We start from the raw sequence: 25,825 nt of genomic DNA on the forward strand, positions 1-25,825 counted from the left end.
GTTATAGGTATATTCAATATAATTTGACAATTGTATATGCTTTTGCCCATCTTCATCTCCTTTGCCTCCAGAGACCACCATATTCTCAAGATGTTTTGTTGCTTATTTTTCTTTCTAGTGTGCAGCTTGATATTCAGATATCTAACTATATTACACCATGATCACTATGGAAAATCAAGTTTCCATTATTTAATTTCTCCACTTTTCCTGCCTGTCTTCTACTTCTGATCTGTAAATCATCACTCCGTTCTTTTGTTTTTGACAACACCGTATTTTAACATTAGTTACTCATTATCTCATATTCCTGTTAATTTTTTTTCAAATTTGATCAATGGTGGTTAAAAAATCAATACCACAGTGAACTTTACTCTGTGGAGTTACATTTGGAAATGAAAGCTCTGAATGCAGCTTGCTTTTCCTGCAGTCTGAGTTCATTATTATTCCCCTGCTATTTTACCCTTATTGTTAATATTGCTAATCCTTAGCCACCTCCAGTGTCAGATAATATAGCTATGTTATTTTAGCATCGTTCAAATAAATATTTTAAATGAAACTTGTGGCTTGTTGAAATGAACTTAGAAAGATGTTGTAAATAATTAACTTTTTCTTCAAGAGAAGTGTTGTGTACTTAATGAGTGTTTTCAGATTATTTAATTCTGTTTTAAGGACAACACAGAAGATGTGGTCACAAGACTTGATTTTTATCATCATATTTATCATCTCAGGAGAACTCAATGCAGAAGGTAAAGTAAATTCTTAATATACTTTATTCTAAAACTATGAAAAAGTTCTAAAATTAATTTAACTTGAACTAGAATATATCCTTTGCTTATATAAACATTATGAACATAATTTTTCAAATATAACTTGATATTTGATATTTTAATATCAATTTTGATAACGATATATGATATTTTACCAACATGTTTCCTTGGGCAAAACTAGTAAGCTAATCTTGTAGTAACAAAACTTAGAAAAATAAACAAAATAACTTACCTTTTGTGTGTCTAGATTTGTGTTCTAGAAGATCTAAGTATTTTAAAGGATTTTCAGATAAAGGACACCTCTAATATTTAAAGATTGTGTATTAACTTTAATTCTAAATTGTATGGTGGTTACCATAAAGTGATACAATTTTAATTCTCTATTTATCGAGTGAAATTTGGGAAAAGATATGACCATAAATCGAGTGAGATCTTCAACCCTAGAGACTTTGATTTTTTTTTACACTGATTATTTACTCACTGGTTGAAATCATTAAAATATTGATTACAAACAATATTGTAATCATAGAATACATAGACGAACCATGGAATTCAATCAATCAATCACCATCCTCCGGTTGTTCATCAATTTTGCTCGAGCGGGCCCAGTAGCGTCTCCATTGGAGACTTTGTTGTTTCCCTGTTTGGCATATCGAATACACCACGGGTAGCTTGCCAGGCTCTGCCGTGCCGGCGAGATACTCTCGGTAGCTTGCCGGGCTCTCCGAGAGGGGTGAGGGAATCAAACTCGGGTCAGCCATGTTGGCTGCGTGCAAGGCAAACGCCCTACCTGCTGTGCTATCTCTTCAGCCCAACCATGGAATTAAGTATGCCAAAAAAGATAATTTGAGGGAGAAAAGAGGCTCTGTTAATAATTATGTGGATCACTGATGTAAATGGAAACTGCCTAGAAAGCGCAGTATCTGTGGACACCTTATTTGAAATCTTCATGGGGAGGCTGGCTAGTGTGAGGTCAGGGTGAGAGTGGGCAGTGGGGTGCCTTAACTATCAATGTTGTCAGATGGAGGGGTAAGAAACCAGACAAGGAATTGTATAAACCAGAGAGACTGCTTTACAAAGTTGGAATCTAAAGCATCAAAGTACCCTCCAACCTTTTTTTAAATTTAGTTTTTACCATTAATTTTTTTCAAAGCATCAAAGTTTTAATGAAATAAGCACCAAAGGAATTTCTTAAAATACCCTTCTGACGGTAATTGCCTTTGAGTAGAACAATTTATTTCAAATTTTCTGTTCCCAAAAGGGGATCTACATATAAGTTGGTAAAAGTTACACAACTTGTTTGACACATTTATCTTGTTTGATCATTTTGGGCATGAATAGTTCGCTCTTATTTTTCTCTCTAAATGAGGGGATAAATACCTGTTATGAATGTCTTTTTACTATTCCTGTGAATACTGCAACACTCTAATTTCTAATAATTATACGGTTATAATTTTACATAAACAAAATAATGTAAGGCAGAGAACACGTATCGAATTCCTGGTCTTCCAATTCCCCCTGGGAACCGAACTGAGTCATTGCTCTTTGGATCTACTCTTTGGATCCTGCATCTCATAGGTCGTTAAGCCTCTGGGCTGGTTCTTGTTCCAGTCCAGACAGTGTTTCTCTCCGATAGGACACCCCCCCCCTGCCTGCATGAACTTCAATTCCCAGACTTCAGTCCTTAACTCTGCTCAGACCTCCAGTTTTCACAGCAGATTTCTGCGATTTCTCTATAGACAAAACAACAGTTTAACCTCTTGCCAACTTGGCAAATGCCTTCTTCCGAAACTTTTTCGATTTGGTCAATACTTGTACTGAAAGACATTCTTCATTTTCATGCCACCAGCTTTTGTCTGACGCTTTCTCCCCTGCCCCCATCTCTGGATCTCTCTATGTGAGAGATCCAGATGTGCCTTTGCAACTGTGTCTTAAAGTTGTAACTGAAAATTCCAACTAGGAAACCTGGTGTCATAAAGTTGTAATTGGAAATATTTCTATTTCTGTGCGCCCCTTTTCATTCCCAAGGTCAATCGTCCTATTTCCTGATTTACTGGGTTATTTACAACAAGTGGTCTGTTTCCACGCCCTCCTATCGTGTGTGTGTGTGTGTGGGTGGGGGCGCATTTGGTGTATGGGGGAGGGGCGCACACTACAATGCTCAGGGGTTACTCCTAGCCCTACCCTCAGGACTCACTCCTGGCGGTGGTCAGGGGACCACATGGGATGCTGAGGGTAGAACCCAGGACGCCGGGTGCATGGCAAACCCCTCCCCACTGTACTATCGCTCCAGTCCCTCTGCTTGTTTCTTTACCCCCTTTCCTCCTGCCGTCCATGGCCAGCACCGTTCAGGGTCTGGGTGGGAGAGTCATCAGGCAAATTTACCATCATCCATCTTTCTCTCCTGGTGCTCCATTGTCCCCATTGTCCAGCCCTGCTTCCTTACTTTATGACCCAGTTCCTCGCATTCCTCCTTGCTTTGCTTGTGAACCTCCATGCCTCCAGGCAGGCAATGCGCCCCTTCTGGGGAAGAAGGGGGCGCCGTGGACCCCCAGGAGCTTCCTGTATGTTGATCATAGCTCCGCTCAGGAGAGTCTTCTCTCAGGAAACCCTAGTTTCCAAACCATAGGTATGGGGGAAAGTTTGCAGGAAAGGAGAATTAATCTAGGCGCCCAATCCTCCAAAAAAAATCCTTCTTTGAATGTTTACGTTGCAGTACAAAAATCAAGTGACAGAGCACGAACAGCATTCTAAAAGCATAAATTTTGCTCCTATGGAGAGGCTGTTTCGAGGTGATGAGTATTGGAAGTTCGTTCCGCTCTCCAGACCCAGCTGGGCAGGCCTCTGGGGGAACCCCACTCTAGCAGGGCCCAGCTCTGCAGCGTGCAGAGGAGAACGCCTTGAGAGTTGTGGGTCCAGTATGGTCATCAGTTTATCCTCTTCCTCCTCACCCAGGGCGAGGTGGCAAGGTACAAGGTCCCTCCGGGATGGAAGAGTGAGGGCGTCCAGAAAGGAGAGTGAGGGGCTTGGGGTGGGGGGTGTCCCAGGGCAGCGTCCAGAGGGATAAGTGCAAGCTTTCGACTCTGAGCTCCACCGTAGCCCCGCATCTCCTAGTACCTCCAGAAGAGACTTCCTCCGCCACTCCCGAAGAATACAGAGCTGCGACTAAGTCCCAATTATTCCGTATGGGTTGTTTCCAAACCACAAAACCCTTAACATAGCAAAGGTGCTGGCTTAGGCCGTGGCCGTGTCCTAGCCTCTGAGGTCCACCAGAGGGCGCGCGAAGACAGGCTTCCAAGAAGGCCAGGCGGAGGAGAAGTGGAGGGAGGGAGGGGAAGGGGGACCGGGCAAAAGCAGAGGCAGGGGCCCCTCACAAACCCCGCCAGACAGCCTGGGCTGAGGGGAGCCCTCTTCCACCATAGGGGACGGGAAGCCCTTGAGGCCCAACTGCTGCTCTGAACGGTGCCACCTCTGCTGAGGCTCTTTGCTCTCTCCTGCACCTCGCCTCCCACTCCCAACGCTAGACTGCACCAAGCAGGAGCGCAGGGAGGGCTTGGAAATTGCTTCCTCCTTCCTCCTTCCTTCCTTCCTTCCTTCCTTCCTTCCTTCCTTCCTTCCTTCCTTCCTTCCTTCCTCCCTCCCTCCCTCCCTCCCTTCTTCTTTCCCTACTCTCTCCCTTCTCCCTTCCTTCCTTCCTTCCTTCCTTCCTTCCTTCCTTCCTTCCTTCCTTCCTCCCTCCCTTCTTCTTTCCCTACTCTCTCCCTTCTCCCTCCCTCCCTCCCTCCCTCCCTCCCTTCCTTCCTTCCTTCCTTCCTTCCTTCCTTCCTTCCTTCCTTCCTTCCTTCCTTCCTTCCTTCCTTCCTTCCCCCTCTTTCTTAATTCTTTGTCCCCATCCCACGCTCTCTAGACTATCTTGACTCTTTGGACTGCCCAGCCCCCAAGCACAGTCTTTCTCTTCCTCTCCTGCCTCCTCTGCTGTGTGTTTCTGGCAGCTCTGCTGAGCCTTGACCCTGCTAGGAGGCTCCTTCTTGGGGGCCGAGGGGAGAGACCCTGACCCATGAGAACAACTGTCTTACAAGCAGCTCCAACAGGGAGCGATCCAGATATGGCAGCTAGAAGGGCCTGTAGGAGGATGCCCCGTCCACACTCATAAAATCGTTGCTGGGGAGACCCAGGACTTGCCCTGCAGCTCACTCCCCCTCCAACAGGCCTGGCTCTACTGCCCTTGGCAGGCAGTTAACATGTGGTCACGGGATGGTGGGCCAGGAGGGGAGGTCAGGGGTTGACAGTAAGTCCTTGTCCGGTGGCCTGCATGTCTAGTATTCATGCCACCAGCATCCCTCACCCCAAGACAATAGGCCAGGGCAGTTCTGTGGGCACCAGTTGCCTCCACCTTTGGATAAAAATGAGCATTTCTGTAAATACCCCATTGCGTGCATAGCCTAAAATGTGTTTTACCTTTCATCACTGATGGTTTTTGGATTATTTCCAGACTAGGACTAGATGAATAGTGCTGCTGTGGATATTCCTTCGTAGGTCTTTGGGCTGCGCAGGTCCTCTTCCTAAATATGGTAGATGTCTGGTCAATTCCCTAAATGCAAATAAAGAGGCACACTAATGTCATCAAAGATGGTGGTACCACTTTATTGTCCTTGCAGTAGTGTAAGATGTTCCTTTTTCCACAATATCTTTAATTGAGATGGTCTCTCCCTAGTTATCATGACAGTGGATGTGTATTTTTCTCTCTGGTGTCTTAAAAATATGCATGTCTCTGATTACTCACAAGTTGAATACATTTTCTCTGACCTCAGACCATTTGACTAGTGAGTTTAGTAGTAGGCTCTTGCTCAAGTATTTTAAAACTTTTGCTGGTTGTCAGTCTTTTTCTTAAAACAGAAAGAGACTTATTTAAATTTCTTGTAAGTTTGCCTATCTTAGGGTCCATTCTAGAGCTCTGTTTTTCCACGTGGCAGCTTCTTATCCAAATGGCATGGACTATGTCAACATTCAGACTTAGTAAGAGAAATATTTTAATATATTAAATCAAATCAAAGTTAACAAAAATTTTTCTTATTTTTGTGAGTTATTAAATCAAATAAAAGGTACTCTCAAATTATCTCACTTCATCTGCTTTCTTTCATCAATATGGCTACTAGAAATTTTTTTAATTTTTATTTATTTTTATTAGTGAAACACCATGGGGTACAGTTGTAGACTTACAAATTTTTGTGCTTGGGTTTCAGTTTTACAATGATCGAGTACCCATCTCTTCACTCCACCAGTGCCCATTCTCCACTTCTTTTGTTTGTAGTAGTTTGTAGTATTTGTTGATTAGAAATGTGTTCCTTTCCAAAGATGGGTAAAGTATCCCTCCAAAATTGTCTTCCTAGTTAATTCTTACTTTAGGTATTGGAACCATTTAGCCTATTGAACCATTTAGCCTATTGTTTTCATTGCTGGAAAACACTGCCTCAAAAGTGATTTAAAATATATCTAGCAAACACATTAAAAGCGTATTGCCACTTGGTCATAAATTTCATGGTGATAGATATGTTTTTCAGTTTTATGTTTTGTTCTTTGCAGAGAAACCCTGTGATCTTCCTCATGTGGAAAATGGAAATATCGCCCTATATTACTATAATTTTAAAAAATATTACTTTCCAATGAGCATAGGCAAAAAAGTACCATTTGCCTGCTCCGCTGGATTTACAACTGAAAATGGGAAAAAAGAGAGCCAGATTACATGTACTGCAGAGGGCTGGTCTCCAGAACCAAGATGCTTCAGTAAGTCTTGGGGTGTGTCAGCATGATGCTCAGACTACTCAGGTAGAAATTCAAGTCCAGTAAAACATAGCAGATAGAAAAGAACAAAATGTTTGGTCCACTCCCCTGCCCGCCCCCAACCCTTGCTTTTTTAAAACAAGATGAACATATATCCTGAAATTCTACTGAAATTTGCTTTCAGGGATGAACAAAATAATCACTGAAAATATATATATTGCATTGCAAAAAAATTGACGCTGGTATTAGGAAGTTTAAGATTATGTTGTGTGCCAATTTCTTTTCTTATAGTGTTCATTGAAAAGTGTACTTTTAAAATAATTGGTGAAAAGTAAATCAATAATCTCATTATTTTGAGTCAGGTTACGGTGTAGTTGAAGTATCTATAAATTGGCTTCCATGGAGTCAGTGACCACTCTTGTGGAAATATTATCCTAATTCTGCTTTGCAGAGTGAAATCTTCGTTTGGGTCAATTTCACTTAGAAATTGAGGCTGTAGTCATAGTGTAATGATGCTTTATATATAGTAAACATATCCATTTGGGGGTAATTAACACCTCCAGGGCATGAAGGCAGATCATAAATTTAAGCACTGAACTTTCAATTTTAACAAAGACCAGATTATTGCTAATAAATAGATCTTATTCACAATTCGAGCATGCAAAAATAAATGTCTTAGTTATCAGCTCTTCTATATTTGAGGTGAGAGCAATGACATAGGAGGCAGAGGAGAACTCAGACTTTAAACTGTTGTATAATAACCAAAATTCAAGTCAGATTGCCTTGTGTGAATCCTGTTCCATCCCTGGCACATGATTTAACCTCCCCCCCCCCCCCAAGCATGTTCCCTATTTATAATTGGGGAGAATGCTGCTACAATAAGACCATTCTTATAATGTAACCCCACAGCCAATGCTAAACATATTAAACTCTTAAGCTTAGGCAAGTATTATAACTGATTATAAAGGTCTAATAATTGAGCTTTAAAAATGATTGAACTTCATACAATGTTGATAAATTTATTATAGAGCCCATTGTGTTGCAAGTACTTAAAAATAACTATATAAACTCAAAGGACTTGAGTAACAGATCTAAATTCTATCACACTCAGCATAGAATGACTATGAGCAGCAAAAAAAACAATTTGCTGAAAAAGGTGATTGAATAAAGTGTTCAAATTAAGAGTTATTTATAAATGTGTGAGGTATATATCTGCATCTATCCAACAACTATTTTTCCCTACAGAAAAATGTGCTAAGCCTAATTTGAGTAATGGTTACGTTACTGATTCAAAATTATCATACAAACTTAATGAGAACATGAGCTATGGCTGTACTTCAGGATACAAAACCACTGGAGGGAAGGATGAAGAAGTGGTTCAGTGTCTTGCTGATGGATGGTCTTCTCAACCAACCTGTAGAAAGGAACATGGTATTGTGTACAGTAATCATTTCCTAAGATGGAAATAAAATGCTGTGTGGCTGGTACTTTTATATATTGATAGACAGCTTTATGTACTATAATTACTCCTTATTATGTCTACAAATATTACTTGAATACTTTGTGTTTAATTCAAATAATCTCAGTTCTCACAATATACTATAATAGTTCTTGATAATGATAAAAATAAAATAATGGGAGTAGAATAAAAAAAATCTTAGCAAATTTTTTCTCCTAACATATGAATCACCATTTCTTTATTGTGAGATAATCCAAGAAAATTCATATCTATATTATGCATCCTAATTCATTATTTTATATAGATTCACATATTGTTAACCAATAGCATGTTTTTAATATAACCCAGTAATTTGAATTACATACTGGCTGTATGCTATATTATACAAACCCACAAATGTCATAGAATTATTTAAGCTTTTCATCTACTACGTGGCCCAGTCTTCAATTTGAAGATTGGAAGTCTGGTGCTTTAGAATAAAAGGTGGGTGAGAAAAGTGAATAGAGATGCAGAGACTACTGTTGACTGTGTTGCCCAGCACACATCCAGCCTTTATGTCTTAAATGTAGTGAAAATAAATTTCAGTATTTCTCTTTAATCTTCTAGGCATAATAAAAAAGTTTATATGAATAACTTTTTTTTTAAAGAAACATGTATAACTCCTGAATTATCTCATGGAAATTATTCCACATCGCGGCAAGTGTTCCAAGTGAATGACAAAGTACGGTATGAGTGTGCTGCAGGCTACTATACCACTGGAGGGAACAGGACAGAGGAGGTGGAGTGTCAGACATACGGGTGGTCTCGCACACCAACTTGTACCAGTAGGTGCTCATTTTGGAGACATCCCACCTTCACTATGGAAACTTCTTCTCCAATAGCCATGTCTAGAAGTTGTCATGCTAATTATGGTCCACTTTCCTACTCCCCACCCCCCCCCCCCCACGATCATTTCAAGCTCTCTGTCATCACTGTCATCCCGTTGTTCATCTATTTACTTGAGCGGGTGTCAGTAATGTTTCTAGTCGTCCCAGCCCTAAGATTTTAGTAGCCTCTCTCTCTTTACTCATCTTTCCCAATGATTGGAGGCTCTTTCATGGACAGGGGAAGGAGACCTGTTATAGTTACTAGTTTTGGCATATTGAATATGCCACGGGGAGCTTGCCAGGCTCTGCCCATGTGGGCAGGATAACCTCAGTGGCTTGCCAGGCTCTCTGAGTGGCATATATATATTTCTCTCTATAATTCGTTGCCCATCAAACATGGTGTGGTAATTACGGAAAATGGGAAAATGGGTAGGAAGTGTCTTATGAAGCGAAGGGGCTGCACGGTCTGGAAAGCCTCCTGGAAAGTGACCTGGAGCATGGAGGTGTTTGCGTAGTGGAGGTCGGCTGCCAGGGCCGGGTTCCTTGGGGTTGGGAGGGCTCTCACTCACCCCACTCTGGGGCTCCCCAAGGAAAACAGCCTCAAGCTCTCAATGAGGAGAATTTGTTTTCTCTCTGCTAATTTAGTCTAATATTATCTACTAAAGTATAACAGGTTATTTCTAAATATATAACTATATTTATAAAATACAAATGAATAAACTTATGTTACTATAACAGAAAATGACAAGTTTATTCATTTTATTTTATATCTGGCAAGTAGAAGGTAAAGTCTTGTGATAGCAGGAAAAATAATAATTCTATATAATTTGTTTATTTTCTAGAATTAAAATGTTATCCTCTAAGCTTAATTGAAAATGGCTATTTTCATCCTATAAAGCAATCTTATGATGAAGGAGATGTGGTGCAATTTTTCTGTCATGAAAATTACTTTTTAAGTGGATCTGATTTAATTCAGTGCTATAATTTTGGTTGGTACCCAAAATCTCCAGTATGTGAAGGTAAGTTTTAAAACATAAAATCAAATAAATATACGTTAATCAGCTTTAATCTATATAACCCTAAAAATGTCTTCAGTGATATCTAATTCTTGCCCTCCATATAATTTATTTTAAATACTCTTTTAAATATTGTCTTTTCAGCAATACTTATTATATGTAGCACTGTAGCACTGTCCTCCCATTGTTCATCGATTTGTTCAAGCGGGACCAGTAATGTCTCCATTGTGAGACTTGTTGTTACTGTGTATGGCACATCAAATACATGACGGGGAGCTTGCCAGGCTTTGCCGTGTGGGAGACATACTCTCGGTAGCTTGCTGGGCTCTCCGAGAGGGTCGAAGGAATCGAACCTGGGTCAGATGGCTAGACTGCGTGCAAGGCAAACGCCCTAATCTGTGCTATCGCTCCTTAAATTTGCGGTTAGTTTGTAGAGTCAATATGTCTGTTCAACTTGCTTTTTAAATCTCTTAGGAGTTTCACATCTCTTTAGGACAGCTGGTAGGTCACTTACCTTACACACAATTGACCCAGAATTGACCTCCAGCATCTTATATGGTCCCCTGAGTCTGTCAGGAGTTGTTCCTGAGTGCAGAACCAGGAATAAATCCTGAGCACTGCTGGTGTGGTCCCAAAACAAAACAGAACAAAAGAAAATTCACATCTCTATTTTTGGGAGGAGGACTGTCCTCACACATGATCAGAGGTTACTTCTGACTCTGTCCTTGGGGTCATTTCTGGAATTAATTGGGGGGACAAGTGGGCGTAGGATTGGACCCCGAATTCCCACATGTAATTTGTGTGCTCAGTCCTATCTATAGGATGAATAAGTTTTCTTCCTGGGAATTGTTAGATCTTATTTTCCTAAGATGGAAGCTTTGTTGGATGTTTTCATTTTCTTTTTGCTTTTTGGGTTACACCCGGCGATGCACCCGGGGTTATTCCTGGCTCTGCACTCAGGAATTACTGCTAGCGGTGCTCGAGGGACCACAGGGGATTCTGGGAATCAAACCTAGGTCAGCCTCATGCAAGGCAAACGCCCTGCCCACTGCGTTATGGCTCCAGCCCCTATTGGAAGTTTTCTTATTGGGTCATATATTTTCTGATGTGAAAACACAGTCTCTGAAATAATAGAACAGAGAGCAGGAAATATAGAGAAATGTCATCCAAAGTGAAAATAATAAGTGAGGTTGTCTAGGTAAGGATTACCACAAAAACACACTGACTATGATTAAGATGGTACAGGATATGTTCAACTGAATATGTTTAAAAAAAAAGATGTTAAAATGACCTACTAGATGGTTGCAGGAGTCCTAAAACATTCCTATAATGAGATTTGGAAAAGAATCTCATCTAGTGGAGGAAACTAGAAGAATAACTGCTAAAATATGACAAGTGCTGGGACAAGTGATGGAATCTGTTTACAGTGTGTGTAGATAGTATGCAGTGCGCTGAGACTGCTGGATGGAAGGGCTTTTCCTAATAACTGCCAGATGGATGCAGCCCTCTGCTCCCCATTTACCTTGCAGCAAGAGTGTACTGAAAGCTCACTCATGGCACCTACTTTTTGTAAAACCAACAGGAAAAAGTGCCTTTTAGTATGAAAACGCTACAATATTAAGAGCACAATGAACTAGTAGCAAGTCTAGTATCTACTCAGGGATAGGGTTATCAAATGCAAAAGATCAGGATCAAAGGGGCAACCTTAGAATTCAGCTGTAACACAGTATGTACTTGGCACAATGAATGTGCTTATTATATCAGTTCTGATAACAATCCAACAAAGTATACTTTTTTTTTGTCATTAGGAAGAAGAAATCGATGTCCTCCTCCACCTCTACCTGCAAACTCCATAACTCAAACATATCCAAGAACATATCGACATGGGGAAATACTTCGTATAGAATGTGAACTTAATTTTGAAATACAAGGACCAGAAGAAATACGCTGTGAAAATGGAAAGTGGTCAGAGCCTCCAAAATGCATTGGTTAGCAATACCTTAAATAAACTTTCCCTAAGGTGAAATCAGCACCAAGAGCTAACTGATCTCCTCTCTTTCCATTGACCCTTTCAGGAGGAAAGAGGATAGTCTGTGAGAGACCGCCCTTCATTGAGAATGGGGCCCCCAACCTAGCCTCTGAGAATTATTACAATGGAGACAGAGTCACATACAGATGTGAAAGAGGCTACCATCTTCGTGGGTCAAGAGAAATAATGTGTCAGCGTGGGAAATGGACCCTCCCCCCTGAATGTGTGGGTCTGTATACCGCATGGAACAGCAACGACTAAGCTGCCATGTCAAAATCTCCATTCTCCTTATTTCTTGGCTCTTACAGCAAGCGATTGCTTCTTAGTCAAATTACAATCAAATCCATACCGACCCCGTTCTGCTATTTATTTGTGTGTCTGAAGTTATCAATAGAATTGTAAGGATTAAATTAGGAATTTAATTTAGGGACCTAGAATATTATTTTGGAATATGCATTAGTACTAGCTACCCGTCCTCCTCCTCCACTCCTCCTCTGTATTACTAGATTAGGTGCTTCCCTATGGCCTTTGGGTCCATCTAACTGATGCTCCTTTTGTGCCAGGCCGTTCTCAGCCCCCACATTCCTCTCAGAGCTGTGCTAGAACTTTTGTCTTACGAGGTCAGGCCTCGGGCCAGTCCTGGAAGCTGACTTCCCCAACTTCTCACTGCTTGATCAAATTCTGGAGTGCTCACTTCAAACAGGTTTATTTAAGATGTGCTGCATAGGAGAAAAAAAAATGTTCAGGTTAAAAAAGAAATTAATAGTAAGACAAAATCTCTAAAAAGAGTAAAAAAGAAATTTTCATACCTGATTTGAGACTTGAGACAAAAAAGCAGTACAAATGTAAAACATAAAAGTGATAATGATAAAGGCAATTTTAGGATTGACCTCAATTTTAGGCTAAAGAACAGTATTTTACTTTGCATGCTGAAGTGATAGCACAGCAGTAGGGTGTTTGCCTTGCAAGCCACTGGCCCAGCCGAGCCAGGTTCAATTCCTCCTCCCCTCTTGGAGAGCCCGGAAAGCTACTGAGAGTATTTTGCCCTCATGGCAAAGCCTGGCAAGCTACCCGTGACATATTCTATATGCCAAACACAGAAACAAGTCTCACAATGGAGGCATTACTGGACCCGCTCAAGCAAATCGATGAACAATGGAATAACAGTGCTGTATCATAAATTTCTTACAAACAAGAAAAGTGAAAAATAAGCAAACCTACTCTTAAGAAAAATAGTTGCTGTTCATTTTTGCTTAGTAACTTTATCTGTGTAACATTTATTGCACTTCTAATGAGTGAATTTTGAAATAATAGTCAATAGCTATTGAGGTAGTACAGTATGGGACAACTACTTTATCATACTGTTATGTGTTCATAATAATTAAATTACTTCTTTTCTTAGAAAATATTGAGAATTGTAGCCCTCCTCCTAATGTAATAAATGGGGCTGTTATCGGTGGGGTATTGCTGTCCTACACATCAGGATCCTCTGTGGAATATAGATGCAATGAGTATTATTTATTGAGGGGAGCAAAAACATCTCAGTGTGAACAAGGAAGATGGTCACCACCACCTGTTTGCTTAGGTAAGACAGAATTAAATTTTACCACAGTTTTATGGAGCTATAATTGATATATAACATTATGTAAGTTTAAACTGTGTGATGTGACTTTTAAAAACATGAATATATTGGGAAACTATTACAATAGGGTTAGTTATCCTTCACCTCTCATAACAACTACTATTATTTATTGTTGTTAGGATGAATACACTTCAAATATACTTTATTATTTATTTATTTATTTATTTATTAGTGAAACACCATGAGGTACAGTTATAGACTTACAAATTTTTGTGCTTGGGTTTCAGTTATACAACGATCAAGTACCCATCCCTCCACCAGTGCCCATTTTCCACCACCAAGTGTCCCTCCCACCCCCATCCCTGCCCATTCCACCCTGCCTCTGTGGCAGGGCATTCCCTTTTGTTCTCTCTCTCTCCTTTTGGGTGCTGTGGTTTACAAGAGAAGCATTGAGTGGCAATTATGTTTGGTCTATAGTCTACTTGCAGCATGCTTCTCCCATCCTGGGAGGATCCTCCCAACACCCTTTATTGGGTGCTCCCTTCTCTATCTGAGCTTCCTTTCCCCCTAGCACGTGTGGCTGGCCTCCAAGTCATGGAGCAAAATTCTTGGTACTAATCTCGGCCACTCTTGGGTGTTAGTCTCCTATTTTGTTACTTTATGTTCCCCAGATGAATGCAATCTTTCTGTGTCTATCCCGCTCTTTCTGTCAAATATACTTTATTACTCACAATCCAATGTACAAAGTAGATTGTTAACTGTAGTCATCATGCTGTGCATTACACCTCCTGAAAATGTTCCTCTTATGCCAGAACACATGCAATGTTTTATATCCTTATGATTTTAATATAATGTTTATAGTATGGAAAGGATTTTGCAAACTTTTTTCTAAATTTTTTCTGTCTCTATAAGCAGAGTAATGTCTACATATTTATATAACATTAGTTCAAACTCGACAACTTAAAAATAACATGGTAGGGCATGAATAACACAGTTTTCATAAGCATTTGGGTGGTATTAGGTCAGTTCATATTTTTGTGACCTGTTTTTCTTTTAACTTAAATATTTCTTTTAACTTATCATATTTTTCATTGTCACTGCTTGCAACACAATGCCATTTGGAGAGAGGAATGATTAACCCAATTCTGTCCTGAGCAGAATATTCTGTTAACTTTCTTTGCTGCTACTTTCTCTCTTGAATAGTCCTCTTTGTTCTATCTGATTGAGCAAATTGAAACATGTTGGTAGCTATTCTAAATAGAATTTGGACTAAGGTATGCATAAAATGAATATTTATGTTTCAAGTGGAAAACTTTGCTCTAAATAATTAGCAAATTTTGTTTTGATTTGGACCACAGAGAGAAGGGAAGTTGGGGGACCACAGCCTGATGGTAAAAATGGCCTGTTTAATGCAGAGCTGTTAGCATACTTATAGAACATTTGAAGGGGGGTTGAGGCAAGGACATAGGTGTGATTGATCATTTACATAGATAAACATTTGGTGGAGAAAATTCTCTTGGGGAGATTTAACTCAAGGAGACACTCTGTCTCCCAGGGACATCTACATTTCTTTTATCTTTTCCTCTAGTTGTATAAGTTATCAATACTTGCAGTTGATTGAATAAACACAATAAGAGAAAAAGATCACAACACTTAGTTCTCTGGGCTTTGAGAGCAAACAAGGCTTTTGCCATAATTCCCAGACTAAGTCCTCAGACCAGTTCAGCTTGTCCTTCCCCATGGGGGTCCTGTCTCTTAAGTCGTAACAGCTTGCATCAAGACCATGCATTCATGCTTTCTAGAATGTCCCATTTTGATGCTGGGTAGCTTTGCCACTAGCCCTGGGTCCATCCCAGTCCCATGGCAGCAGGACCTCCCTTTTGGGGTGTTAGGAACTATAGCAACTGAAGCCTGAGTCATAATCATAAGTAATTATGACCAAGTAATTATGTCCAGGAGTAGGTATATTTCGGATTTAGTCAACTCCCAAATATTAGGAGTATAGCATAAATGGTCTTCCTGGGTTTAACCAAAGAATATTGCTCTATAGTAAAATATAAAAAGGTTATAGTGGAAATAGAAAAGGAGGTACAAATACACAGCACTTCAAATACAAAGTAGTGAAAATACAACGTTCAGAATTACCAGAAAGTTTTAACTTACAAATAATCAAAACTGACTTGGGGAACTGTTACAATGAGAGGTAAAATACAAAGAAAAGGGTAAAGATAAGTTTTAACCAAATTAGGGATGTTAGCAGGGGCATAGTAAGCTTCTCTGGGAGGAGGAAAGGGGCAATTCACCAGTGAAGCCTAAGATACTTAGAGTTGGTATCTAACATCCCTCTAAACTGCACTGCACTGTAGCACTGTACTCCCATTGTTCATCGATTTGCTTGAGTAACGTCTCCATTGTGAGACTTGTTGTTACTTTGGCATATCGAATACGTCACAGGTAGCTTGCCAGGCTTTGCCGTGCGGGCGAGATACTCTCAGTAGCTTGCCAGGCTCTCTGAGAGGGGTGGAGGAATCGAACCTGGGTTGGCCGGGTCGGCCCTGTTCAAGGCAAATGCCCTGCCTGTGCTATCGCTCCAAAAATAAATAATAATTTTTTAATTTATTATAATAAATAATTCTATCTACCAAGATTTAATCAACATATAGAAGCAACTATGAAAAAATAGCTATTTACAAGTGCTGTGAATGACTTAGATGACGATCTTCCAATTTCTTAATTTTTTTTGGGCCACCTACAACTGTTCTCAGGGCTTACTCCTGGCTGTCCCCAGGATTTACCTCTGGGACCTATATATGGTTTGGAGTAAGACCAGGACCAGGAATAGCTGCATGCAAGACAAGCACCCTCTCTACTGTACTAGCTCTCTGTCCCCTCTTAACATTTTCTACAAACTCATGTGAATGTGCACACACACACACACACACACTCACACACACATACGCGCACACATACACACACACACTCAAAATATATTACATCATGAAAAGGCTATGTTGGGGATTGGAGAAATAATACAGAGGGTAGGGCACTTGCTTTGCATGTAGCTGACTTGGGTTCAATTCTAGGCATCCAATGTGGTTCCCTGAGCACTTCCAGGAGTGATTCCTAAGTATAAAGCCAGAAGTAATCCCTGAGCATTTCTAGGTGTGGACCAAAAGCTTAACAAATAAAAGGCAATGCGATTTTTTCCACTCAGCTATATTATGCATATGTAGGGTTTTCTACAATATATATTTCATACTGTAACTTATTCCATAATGCAGTTATGCTATAATGAAATCAATCACTGGTTGCATAAATTATTATTGTGCATACAACATTTTATATGCTAAACATATTTTGTACAAAAATTTTGTAAAATTTTAAAGCATGCTGTTAATATTTAAAATTAAAAATATATTTAATTCACATGCTTTATCTTGTTAAGTTTGCTGAGAGGTATTCCTGGATCAAAAAGTTCGAGAATTTTATTTTATTTTATTTTATTTATTTACATTTCTTTAAAATTGAAAATTTGTCCTGCAGGATATTTAACTCTAACTAGTTTTCTTAATCTCTGCCATCTTAAATATGTTAGTCTTCACCTGAGTTAGCAGTTAAAATTTATTTGCTTTGTATACTTATTAATTATGGTTTTAAAATTTTTCTAGTGGCCACAGGCTTCTTTGTAGTGAATTGATTGTTCATATTTAAGTCATCTTTTCATATGCATAATAAGAGTTTTTCTCTATTACTATGACTTAATAGTGTTTAAATATACATAAGTTTATGTTTTTAAGTTTTCAGCTCTTTTAAGACCTTTGTAATTGCTCTCTCAAGTCATTCTTAGGCTGCTGTTCTTATTCAAGTTCAGGTATATTTTCAAATACAATTTAACTATTGTTTTCTTATTTTAAAAAATGTTTTGATAATAGGATTTGACATTGCACTTAACAGCTGTACTGTTCTAAGGATAAGTCTGAATTGAAATAATAAAGGAAACTCAATTTCTGCAACAACATAATAAGGAATAACAAGTTTTAAAGAAATCTGTCCTTTTCTCTGGAACAATTACCACAGGCATTTAGGCATAGATGAAAATGGATCAAAGTAAATACTGAGCAAAGCTCATATATTGTCATCAGGGCAAGAAGATTCATGTGGTTTATCCTTTGGCACTAATGGTCTCAGGACAAGTGGGTACAGCAGTGCGATACATCCGCAAATTATTGTTCCAGACGTTATGAACCTATCAAGCTTCTTCCGACTGTTCTTTTTCATGCTCTTATTTTTCACCAGTCACTCTAGTCTCCGAATTCTTCCTTAAGCCAAGGGTATTCCCACTTCAGGATTGTTTGCTCTGTTTGAAATATTCTTAGAAGAGAACATGGCTCATTCCTTAATCTCCTCCAAGTGTTTGTGCAAACAACTTTGTATTTAGGCTTAACTCAGATTCCATCTTAAATTAAAAGTGACCTCAGGCCCCCTTGACCAAACACTTTATTTATTTATTTATTTATTTATACATAGGAAGGAGTCTAAAACATTTTTTGTTTTATTTTTTAAATGTTTTAAATTTATTTTTATTTTTTTGGTGAATCACTGTGAGGTACATTACAGACTTACAAACTTTCTTGCTTCGTTTCAATCATACAATGATCGAGTACACATCCCTCCACCAGTGCTCATTCTCCACCACCAATGATCCCAGTATCCCCTACACCACCCCTACCCCATCGTCCCCCCTCCCCCTGCCTCTGTGGCAGGAGTATTCCCTTTTACTCTCTCTCTCCTTTAGGGTGTCGTGGTTTGCAATACAGGTATTAAGTGGTCATAATGCTTGGTCTATAGGTCTCCTTTCAGCACACATCTCCCATCCCAGGTGGGCCCTCCAAGCATCTTTTACTTGGTGGTCCCTTCTCTATCTGAGCTGCCTTTTCCCCCAGCATGTGAGGCCGGCTTCCATCAACCAAATGCTTTAGATAACTCCTTTCTACCACTGGTCATAAAGTCATAAGTAGTTTTAAAATGGCCAAATATGATAAAATTCTTATCATTGTTTATTTTTGCATGTTTCCTCCAGTTAAAAGGAAAAAATTCCGTCAAGACAAGAACTTTTGTTTTATTCATTGATGTAAACCAAATAACAGATGTCCCATATGCTACTTTCACTTAGAATATTCATTAAAAATTTCTAGCAAGAAATAAACTTTCTACTCAAGATTTTTAATTTATAGGAAAAAATAATCATGAACTTAAATGGTTGATGGCCTTAACAGTGGCATACAAGTTTCAAATTAAATGGCTTTACCCTGAGATGTGACTCAGCGGTAGAACTCTTGCTTAACTGTGTCAAACCCAAGATTTGGTTTCTTACAATGCCCTGCCCCAAAACAAAAGTCACATTAAGTGACTTTGATTTATCATGAAGACAATAAGAAGCTTTAATAATTAAAAAACATCAACTTTAAAATACTTTTTGGATTTCTGTCATAATTTTTTTATGGTGAGACCCCAGAACTAATAAAGGGGTCACTGATAATGAAGTTACTGCTTTAGATGCTCCGCTAGGGGTCTGATGTTCAGTGCCAGTGGCTGCAGAACAGTGCTCAGGAGCCATTTGGGCCACACTTGGTAGTGTTGGGGGTGGTCATACAGTAGCAGGGAATCAAGTTCAGAGCATTTCATGTGATTGACGTGTTCTACCGCATGTTCCCAGCCTGAAATCATTTTTTAAATTATCCATCACTTTCATATTTGTTAAGTGAGTAAGAAGTTAAAAGAACACTTTGTATTACAGAGCCATGCACTGCTGATGTGGAAAAAATGAACAGAAATAACATAGAAATAAAATGGAAATATGAAGGAAAGATTTTACATGGAGATTTAATTGATTTTGTATGTAAACAAGGATATGTATTGTCTTCATCGGCCTCACGATCTGATTTATCTGTGCAGTGCAATCGAGGAGAATTGAAATATCCTGTATGTGTTAGAAAAGGTAAAATAATGCTTTCTAAAAATTCTTCCTTGATCAATCTTTCCAGTTGGGCTAAAAGTATAAATCTATGCAATTCATTGCCATTATCTTCTAATCTATAAATTTAGGAATGATCTGATAAATTTTTGGTCAGCGCATGTAATTAAATAGCATGATTATGCTGACTTTTTAAATTCCAGCAAATCAGTTTTGTGAGAGGAGATATTAAATGCCTTTTAAAAATCATTAAATTCAACTTATGTGAATAATCAACGAACTATAAAACATTGTTTTGTGGGATTTTCTAGAGGTCTTGTTTCAGACAGCTCAATAAAAATGAGAGATTTTGGGTACTCCATATAGGAGATAGTTATTTTTAAGAAATGAAAAGGGAAGAGAATATATACAGAAAGTATATATTCAAGCAGGATCTCATATTTTAACTCTTACCTTGATATAACAGGAAAATAAAAATCATGATTGTTAGTACTCTGATAGTTTAAATTTTTTGTAGTTTTATTTTGTAAATAAATCACCATGAGATATATAGTTACAAACTTGTTCATGGTTGGGTTTCGGTCATACAATGTTCACCATCTGTCCCTTACCAGTGAACATTTTCCACCACCAATGTCTCTAGTTTCTCTCCTTCCAATCCCATTCTGCCTCTATGGCAGGCATTTTCCTTCTGTGGCAGACATTCTTTCTCTCTCTCTCTCTCTCTCTCTCTCTCTCTCTCTCTCTCTCTCTCGCTCACTCTCTTTTCCTCTCTCTTTCTCACTCCCTCTCTCTCCCTCCCGAACCCCCCCCCCTCTTTCTTTCTTTTTGGACATTATGGTTTGCAATACAGGTACTGAAAAGTTTTTATGTGTATCCTTTTACCTACTTTCAGCACTCAATTCTTGTCCAGAGTGATCATTTCCAACTCTCATTATCATAGTGGTCCCTTCTCTATCCTAACTGCCCTCAATCTTGTGGCAAACTTCTGATAGTTCTAAATGTAAATGTAAATACTATGAGATTTCAATAGAAATAAAAATGCATTTTTATAGTATAAAGTTCACATATATATGCTTTCAATATTTAAAAATTACTTGAAGACCATCCTTAAGTGTTTTTAAATGGAATATCTCATTTTATTTCTGTAAGACTAATAAAAACACTAGATGCTTATACAGAAATTCATTATCTAGTATTGTTTTTGCAGAATCTAAAGGACAATGTGGATCTCCTCAAATTATTAAAAATGGACTTGCTATTACTGCAACAGCGGGACCCTACGAAAATGGTTCCTCTGTAGAATATATGTGCTTTGAACACCATTTTCTACAAGGCTCTAGGAAATCATACTGTTTGGGGGGAACGTGGACTAGACCACCATCGTGTTTAGGTGCGTACCACAGCCGTGTCTAATAAACTAAAATTCAAGATTCTCAGATTCGTCAATATTTTCAAAAGTAAAAATGCTAAATATTAAAGAAGCTTAGACTCAGAGAGAATTGAAAAATAGAAGAGATGGTACAGCTGACCCAGTTTTCCTGCCTGCACCCCATATGGTTCCCTGAGTTTGCCAGGAGTGATCAGAGTCTAGAGCCTGGAGTAAGCCCTGAGCAATGTGTGGCCCCAAAACAAAACACACACAGAGACAGACAGAGACACATAAAGAGACAAGAGATACACACACACACACAGAGAGAGAGAGAGAGAGAGAGAGAGAGAGAGAGAGAGAGAGAGAGAGAACCAAAACAAAGCCCCAGTTCCCAGTTACAGGAGAAACTTAATCACAGACTAAATTCAAGTATGGCTCTTTGACTTTTTTCTTTTTTCTTTGTTTTGGTCTAGTTTCTAAGTAGTAAATTTGAGTCTTTGTGCTATGAGGCCTTTTCATGTTAATCTTACATCCTGTATTCCCTATTAGGCCCAAGGGGCTGTCATCTTCCTTAATCTTTGGTTATTTAGGATAGCTTGGACTGCTGACTGTTTTCTCTGTTACAAACTGTCTTTTGATATCTCTCCACCTTCTTCCCTCCAGCCCAAGGCCTGGGGCATAATTAAATCCCTTTGCTCTAAAGCATGGCTTTGAAGAACTGCAGATTCTCTCCCTTTCAGAGAGCACAGAAAACTGCTAGAATGTTTCGAATGTAAAATTGGGGAAAGCTAAAATAAAGCCACTGCCAGCAGCTGGCAGGGGAAAACTGAGGCTTTCTCTTGTTCATTATTACACTATATAATGTGTCTGTTCTATCCTATAGTCTTATCTCTCTTCTTTTCATTCTTATAAATCAAGATTTTTTTTTTAATCAGCTGCTGTTGTCATAGGAATTACATAACACAAACTCAACTTCCTGCCACTGAATCGAAATTTGAACTTTTGTTTCCTTGGTACCAAGAATACTTTAACTTCTTTACCCTTATCACTTTTGTATTGTTTGTGGTTCTACATACAGTAAAAATTCCAGAAATACTATTTATATTATGGTATTCATCAGCATTCTTTGTGATGTACCTATTCTTTAATATCAATGATTTATTCCTCATCTTCTGTATACCTGAACTTTAAGAAATTTTTAAAAGTTCTTTGTTATTTCTCTATTATTTTCTCAGTTTTTATCAGAAAATTTAGTTATTTTCTTTCACTCTTAAAGAATAATCTTTTAAATAGAATTCTAGTTAGCCCTTATTTTCTTTCTCTGTTAAAAAGAGATATTTCGTGCTTTTGAGTAACAAGCATTTCTTTTTGTATTCTCCAATTATTCAATTGCCTATAACTTTCTCAACATTTGAAGATACCTAAATCATGGGGATGACTTAGTGTTTCAGAGGGCTTTGGGTCACAGTGAGTAATCTAACAATGTGATTTAATATAGGAACTGACCTCATCAGATACTCTTAACGATGTGATTATGGGGGACGTTGGATCCTCTAGTAACAGTAGCACTATAGTACTGTAGCGCTGTCCTTCCATTGTTCAATCATTTCTTCGAGCGGGCACCAGTAACTTCTCCATTGTCAGACTTCTTATTACTGTTTTTGGCATATTGAATACGTCATGGGGAGCTTGCCAGGGTCTGCCGTGTGGTTGGGATACTCTCAGTAGCTTGCCCGGCTCTCCAAGAGGGACAGAGGAATCGAACCCGGGTCTGTCTGTGCAAGGCAAATGCCGTACCCGCTGTGTAACCGTATTCACTTGAAATTCAAAGGTTCTAGAAAATCAGATCAGGTAATTGGACAATGAACTATGTCTATATGCTGGAGGACCCATACTCATTGCTGGGGACAGCAGCTTCACGCTCGGAACTTTTGTGAACTCTGCTGTGCGTCTCTTTCTTTGGCTGAAATAATCTGTATCTTCCATTGTAATAAACAATGACTACAAAGATTAAAAAAAGGAAAAAAAGTAATTTCATCTTTCTCTATTTAGCACAGCGGTAGGACATTTGCCTTGCACACAGCCAACATGGCCAACCCGAGTTCGATTCCTCCGCCCCTCTCAGAGAGCCCAGCAAGCTACCGAGAGTATCTCGCCCGCTCGGCAGAGCCTGGCAAGCTACCCGTGATGTATTTGATATGCCAAAACACAGTAACAACAAAGTCTCCAATGGAGACGTTACTGGGCCCGCTTGAGCAAATCAATGAACAACGGGAGGACAGTTTCTTTCTTTTTTTCTACACAAATGCCATTCTTAGTACCATTTCTGTAAAACTAGGCTTATTATAGTTTTGAGATTCTCTGTCACTTTATTTTTAATTTACTTTCAATTTACTATATTTATGTCACATATTGAAATATTTGTTTCTTATTTTTTCTCTATTAATATTGAACCTATAAGTGGGTTTTTAATTTTGTGTGTGTATTTTATTCCTCATATTGCTAATTTTTAAAATCTATTGTTTAATATTTTTTACAGGTCTTGGTGTTGTCTTTTCTCTGTTTCATTCTGACTGTTTCTGATATAACTCCTACATTATTCATTCCTTGTTTAAATGGTCTCAGTTTACTTTAATCTTGTCTATGGGATTCTCAGTTTTTGCTATTTAATATGCATTTATAGAATTTCCACTCCATTTTTTTATATTCAAGTTGTATAATTCAAAAACTCCATTTTAACATTTTTTTGGTCTGTTTCTGAGCCACTCCTGGGAATACCCTGGGGATACACTTGGCTGGAGCTCAGAATTCTCAGTGAGGCTGGAGGGATCATTCCTTTTCCTTCAGGGGAGCAAACCCAGGGTTCTGACTTGCCAAGTATGCATAGGAGCAGGTTGAACCATCTCCCCAGCCCTTAACACCCAAGTCTTTATCACATTCATCATAAATTACATTTATCTGTAATACTTCTTCTGTAAATCTACTATTTGGATCACCTGTAAGTGTATTTCTATTTTCCAGTCGCATTTCTTGTTATTTCTGTTACTAATTGAATAATTGGAAAAATGTAGGGTCTTGGGATGAAGATGTCATGTTCTTCTAGAGAATTTTTATTCCATCTTCTGGCTGATAGTGTGAAGGCAGTTCAGCCTGAGACAAAGCTCTCTCTGAGCATGTTCTGCAACCTTTGCTTGCAACCCAACTCCTAGAATACAGGCAGGAGTGCCTCAAGTAGAGTTTTGTGTATATTCCAATGTTCTTCCTTTCCTGCCTGTATCTGGTATGACTGGGAGGTTGTCAGATATTCTTGTACTTTTTGTTGTTGTTTTGGGCCACACTGGACCATGATCAGGGCTTGCTTCTCGTTCTCTGATCAGGGATCCACTCCTGGTGGGCTAGGGGGACCATCTGTGGTACCAGGGATCTACTATACTATGACTGTACTGTCACTCTGGCCAGTACTAAAGATAGCTTTCATTCCCCTTCTTCTTAACTTTTTCCTATATCTCAGCAAAAGAGGAAAAGTGAATATTGGTGCTACAGTGCTAAGTTTGGTGTGCTAGCATTGTACCCCAAATTCACACTCTTGTAAACTAAACTGACAAAAAGCTGCCAGAAAACAAAACAACAACACACAAACTCCCCAGAAGGCAAATGCCTCCAGGGAAAAGTTAGAACCCAATTATTAATTATGAACAACCCCCCCTTTCCCCCATTCAAAATAGACTCTTATTAGAGTTTAAGTAATTTGAGTTCTCTCTCTCTCTCTCTCTCTCTTTCTCTCTCTCTCTCTCTCTCTCTCTCTCTCTCTCTCTCTCTCTCTCGCAGGGGGTTTCCTCCTCTGGCTGTACTCAGGATTTACAACCAGCTCTAAGGTCAGGGATCACTCCTGGAAGTGCTTGGGGGAACATATATGGATTGAATCACTGTACTATCTCTCTGGCTTCTCTGAAAAATTCTTTCTTGCCTTTAAATACTTAGTATGTGTCTGTTTTGAGATTTTTCAGTTTTTAGGAAAAAATTCTTGTTGATGTAAGCACTTTGTCATAACGAAGAGCAAAGTTTCATGAATCAATTTTTAGGTTGCTTGAATTAAATTTGTGCATTTTTGTAGAACACTTTCATGTCAACTCATTTTCAAAATGATTTTTGCAGTGTCTGTAAAGCTTATTGAGTCTTTCTAATAATTCCTGTTCATTTTATTATGTTTGTAGTGCTTAACATCCAATGAATAGAAGTTTAATAAATACTGTGTGAGATTAAACATATTTTTTAATGTACTACATTTATAAGACTCACATTCAGAACAACTCATTTTGGACCTCTTTTTTGTTCTTTTCTTTTTTCTTTTTGGGTCACACCTGATGATGCACAGGGGTTGCTCCTAGCTCTGCACTCAGAAATTACTCCTGGCAGTGCTTGGGAGACCATATGGGACAATATGCTGAGAATCGAACCCAGGTCGGCCATGTGCAAGGCAAACACCCTTCTCCACTGTGCTATTACTCCATCCGTTCATTCTGGACTTTTAACCTATATTAGAAATTACTACTTAGTGTTAGGTTATCTAGAAAGCAAAAGAGAATACAAATAAGTCTATTTTCTGAAATAATAGCAATGTAGTACTCCCATTGTTCATTGATTTGATTGAGCAGGCACCAGTAACATCTCCATTGTGAGACTTGTTACTGTTTTTTGGCATATCGAATATGCCACAGGGAGCTTGCCAGGATCTGCTGTGCGGGCAGGATACTCTTGGTAGCTTGTTGGACTCTCCGAGAGGGACGGAGGAATTGAACCTAGGTTGGGCACTGCAAGGCAAACACCCTACCTTCTGTGCTATCACTCTAGTCCTGAAATAATATGATACTTAAATATGAATAAAAATGAAATAATATGATACTTAAAAAATTCACATTTTTTATCATAAAAAATCAAAGAATTTTGAGTATCCTGATGCCTAAGTTTGTTTTTGTTTGCTT

At 38.8% G+C, this 25,825-nt stretch overlaps 1 protein-coding gene across 3 annotated transcripts in view; it reads left to right on the forward strand.

Moving 5' to 3' along the window:
• Positions 1 to 442: 442 nt before the first annotated feature.
• Positions 443 to 25,825, forward strand: part of F13B (coagulation factor XIII B chain) — a 28,220-nt gene continuing 2,837 nt past the window's right edge. The window contains exons 1-10 of one of the 3 annotated variants that reach the window (XM_056110695.1): positions 447 to 743; positions 6,348 to 6,548; positions 7,791 to 7,976; positions 8,652 to 8,828; positions 9,713 to 9,889; positions 11,695 to 11,874; positions 11,962 to 12,144; positions 13,318 to 13,500; positions 19,295 to 19,495; positions 20,682 to 20,864. In XM_056110695.1, coding sequence (XP_055966670.1) covers positions 632 to 743; positions 6,348 to 6,548; positions 7,791 to 7,976; positions 8,652 to 8,828; positions 9,713 to 9,889; positions 11,695 to 11,874; positions 11,962 to 12,144; positions 13,318 to 13,500; positions 19,295 to 19,495; positions 20,682 to 20,864 — 1,783 coding nt within the window. In that variant the 5' untranslated portion in view covers positions 447 to 631. Of the gene's footprint in view, positions 744 to 6,347; positions 6,549 to 7,790; positions 7,977 to 8,651; positions 8,829 to 9,712; positions 9,890 to 11,694; positions 11,875 to 11,961; positions 12,145 to 13,317; positions 13,501 to 19,294; positions 19,496 to 20,681; positions 20,865 to 25,825 lie in introns of all 3 variants that reach the window. The other 2 variants (XM_056110696.1, XM_056110697.1) reach the window with 2 other exon arrangements.

The sequence above is a fragment of the Sorex fumeus genome, unplaced genomic scaffold, assembly GCF_029834395.1.
Source record: "Sorex fumeus unplaced genomic scaffold, SorFum_2.1 ptg000010l, whole genome shotgun sequence".
NCBI classification, from domain to species: domain Eukaryota; kingdom Metazoa; phylum Chordata; class Mammalia; order Eulipotyphla; family Soricidae; genus Sorex; species Sorex fumeus.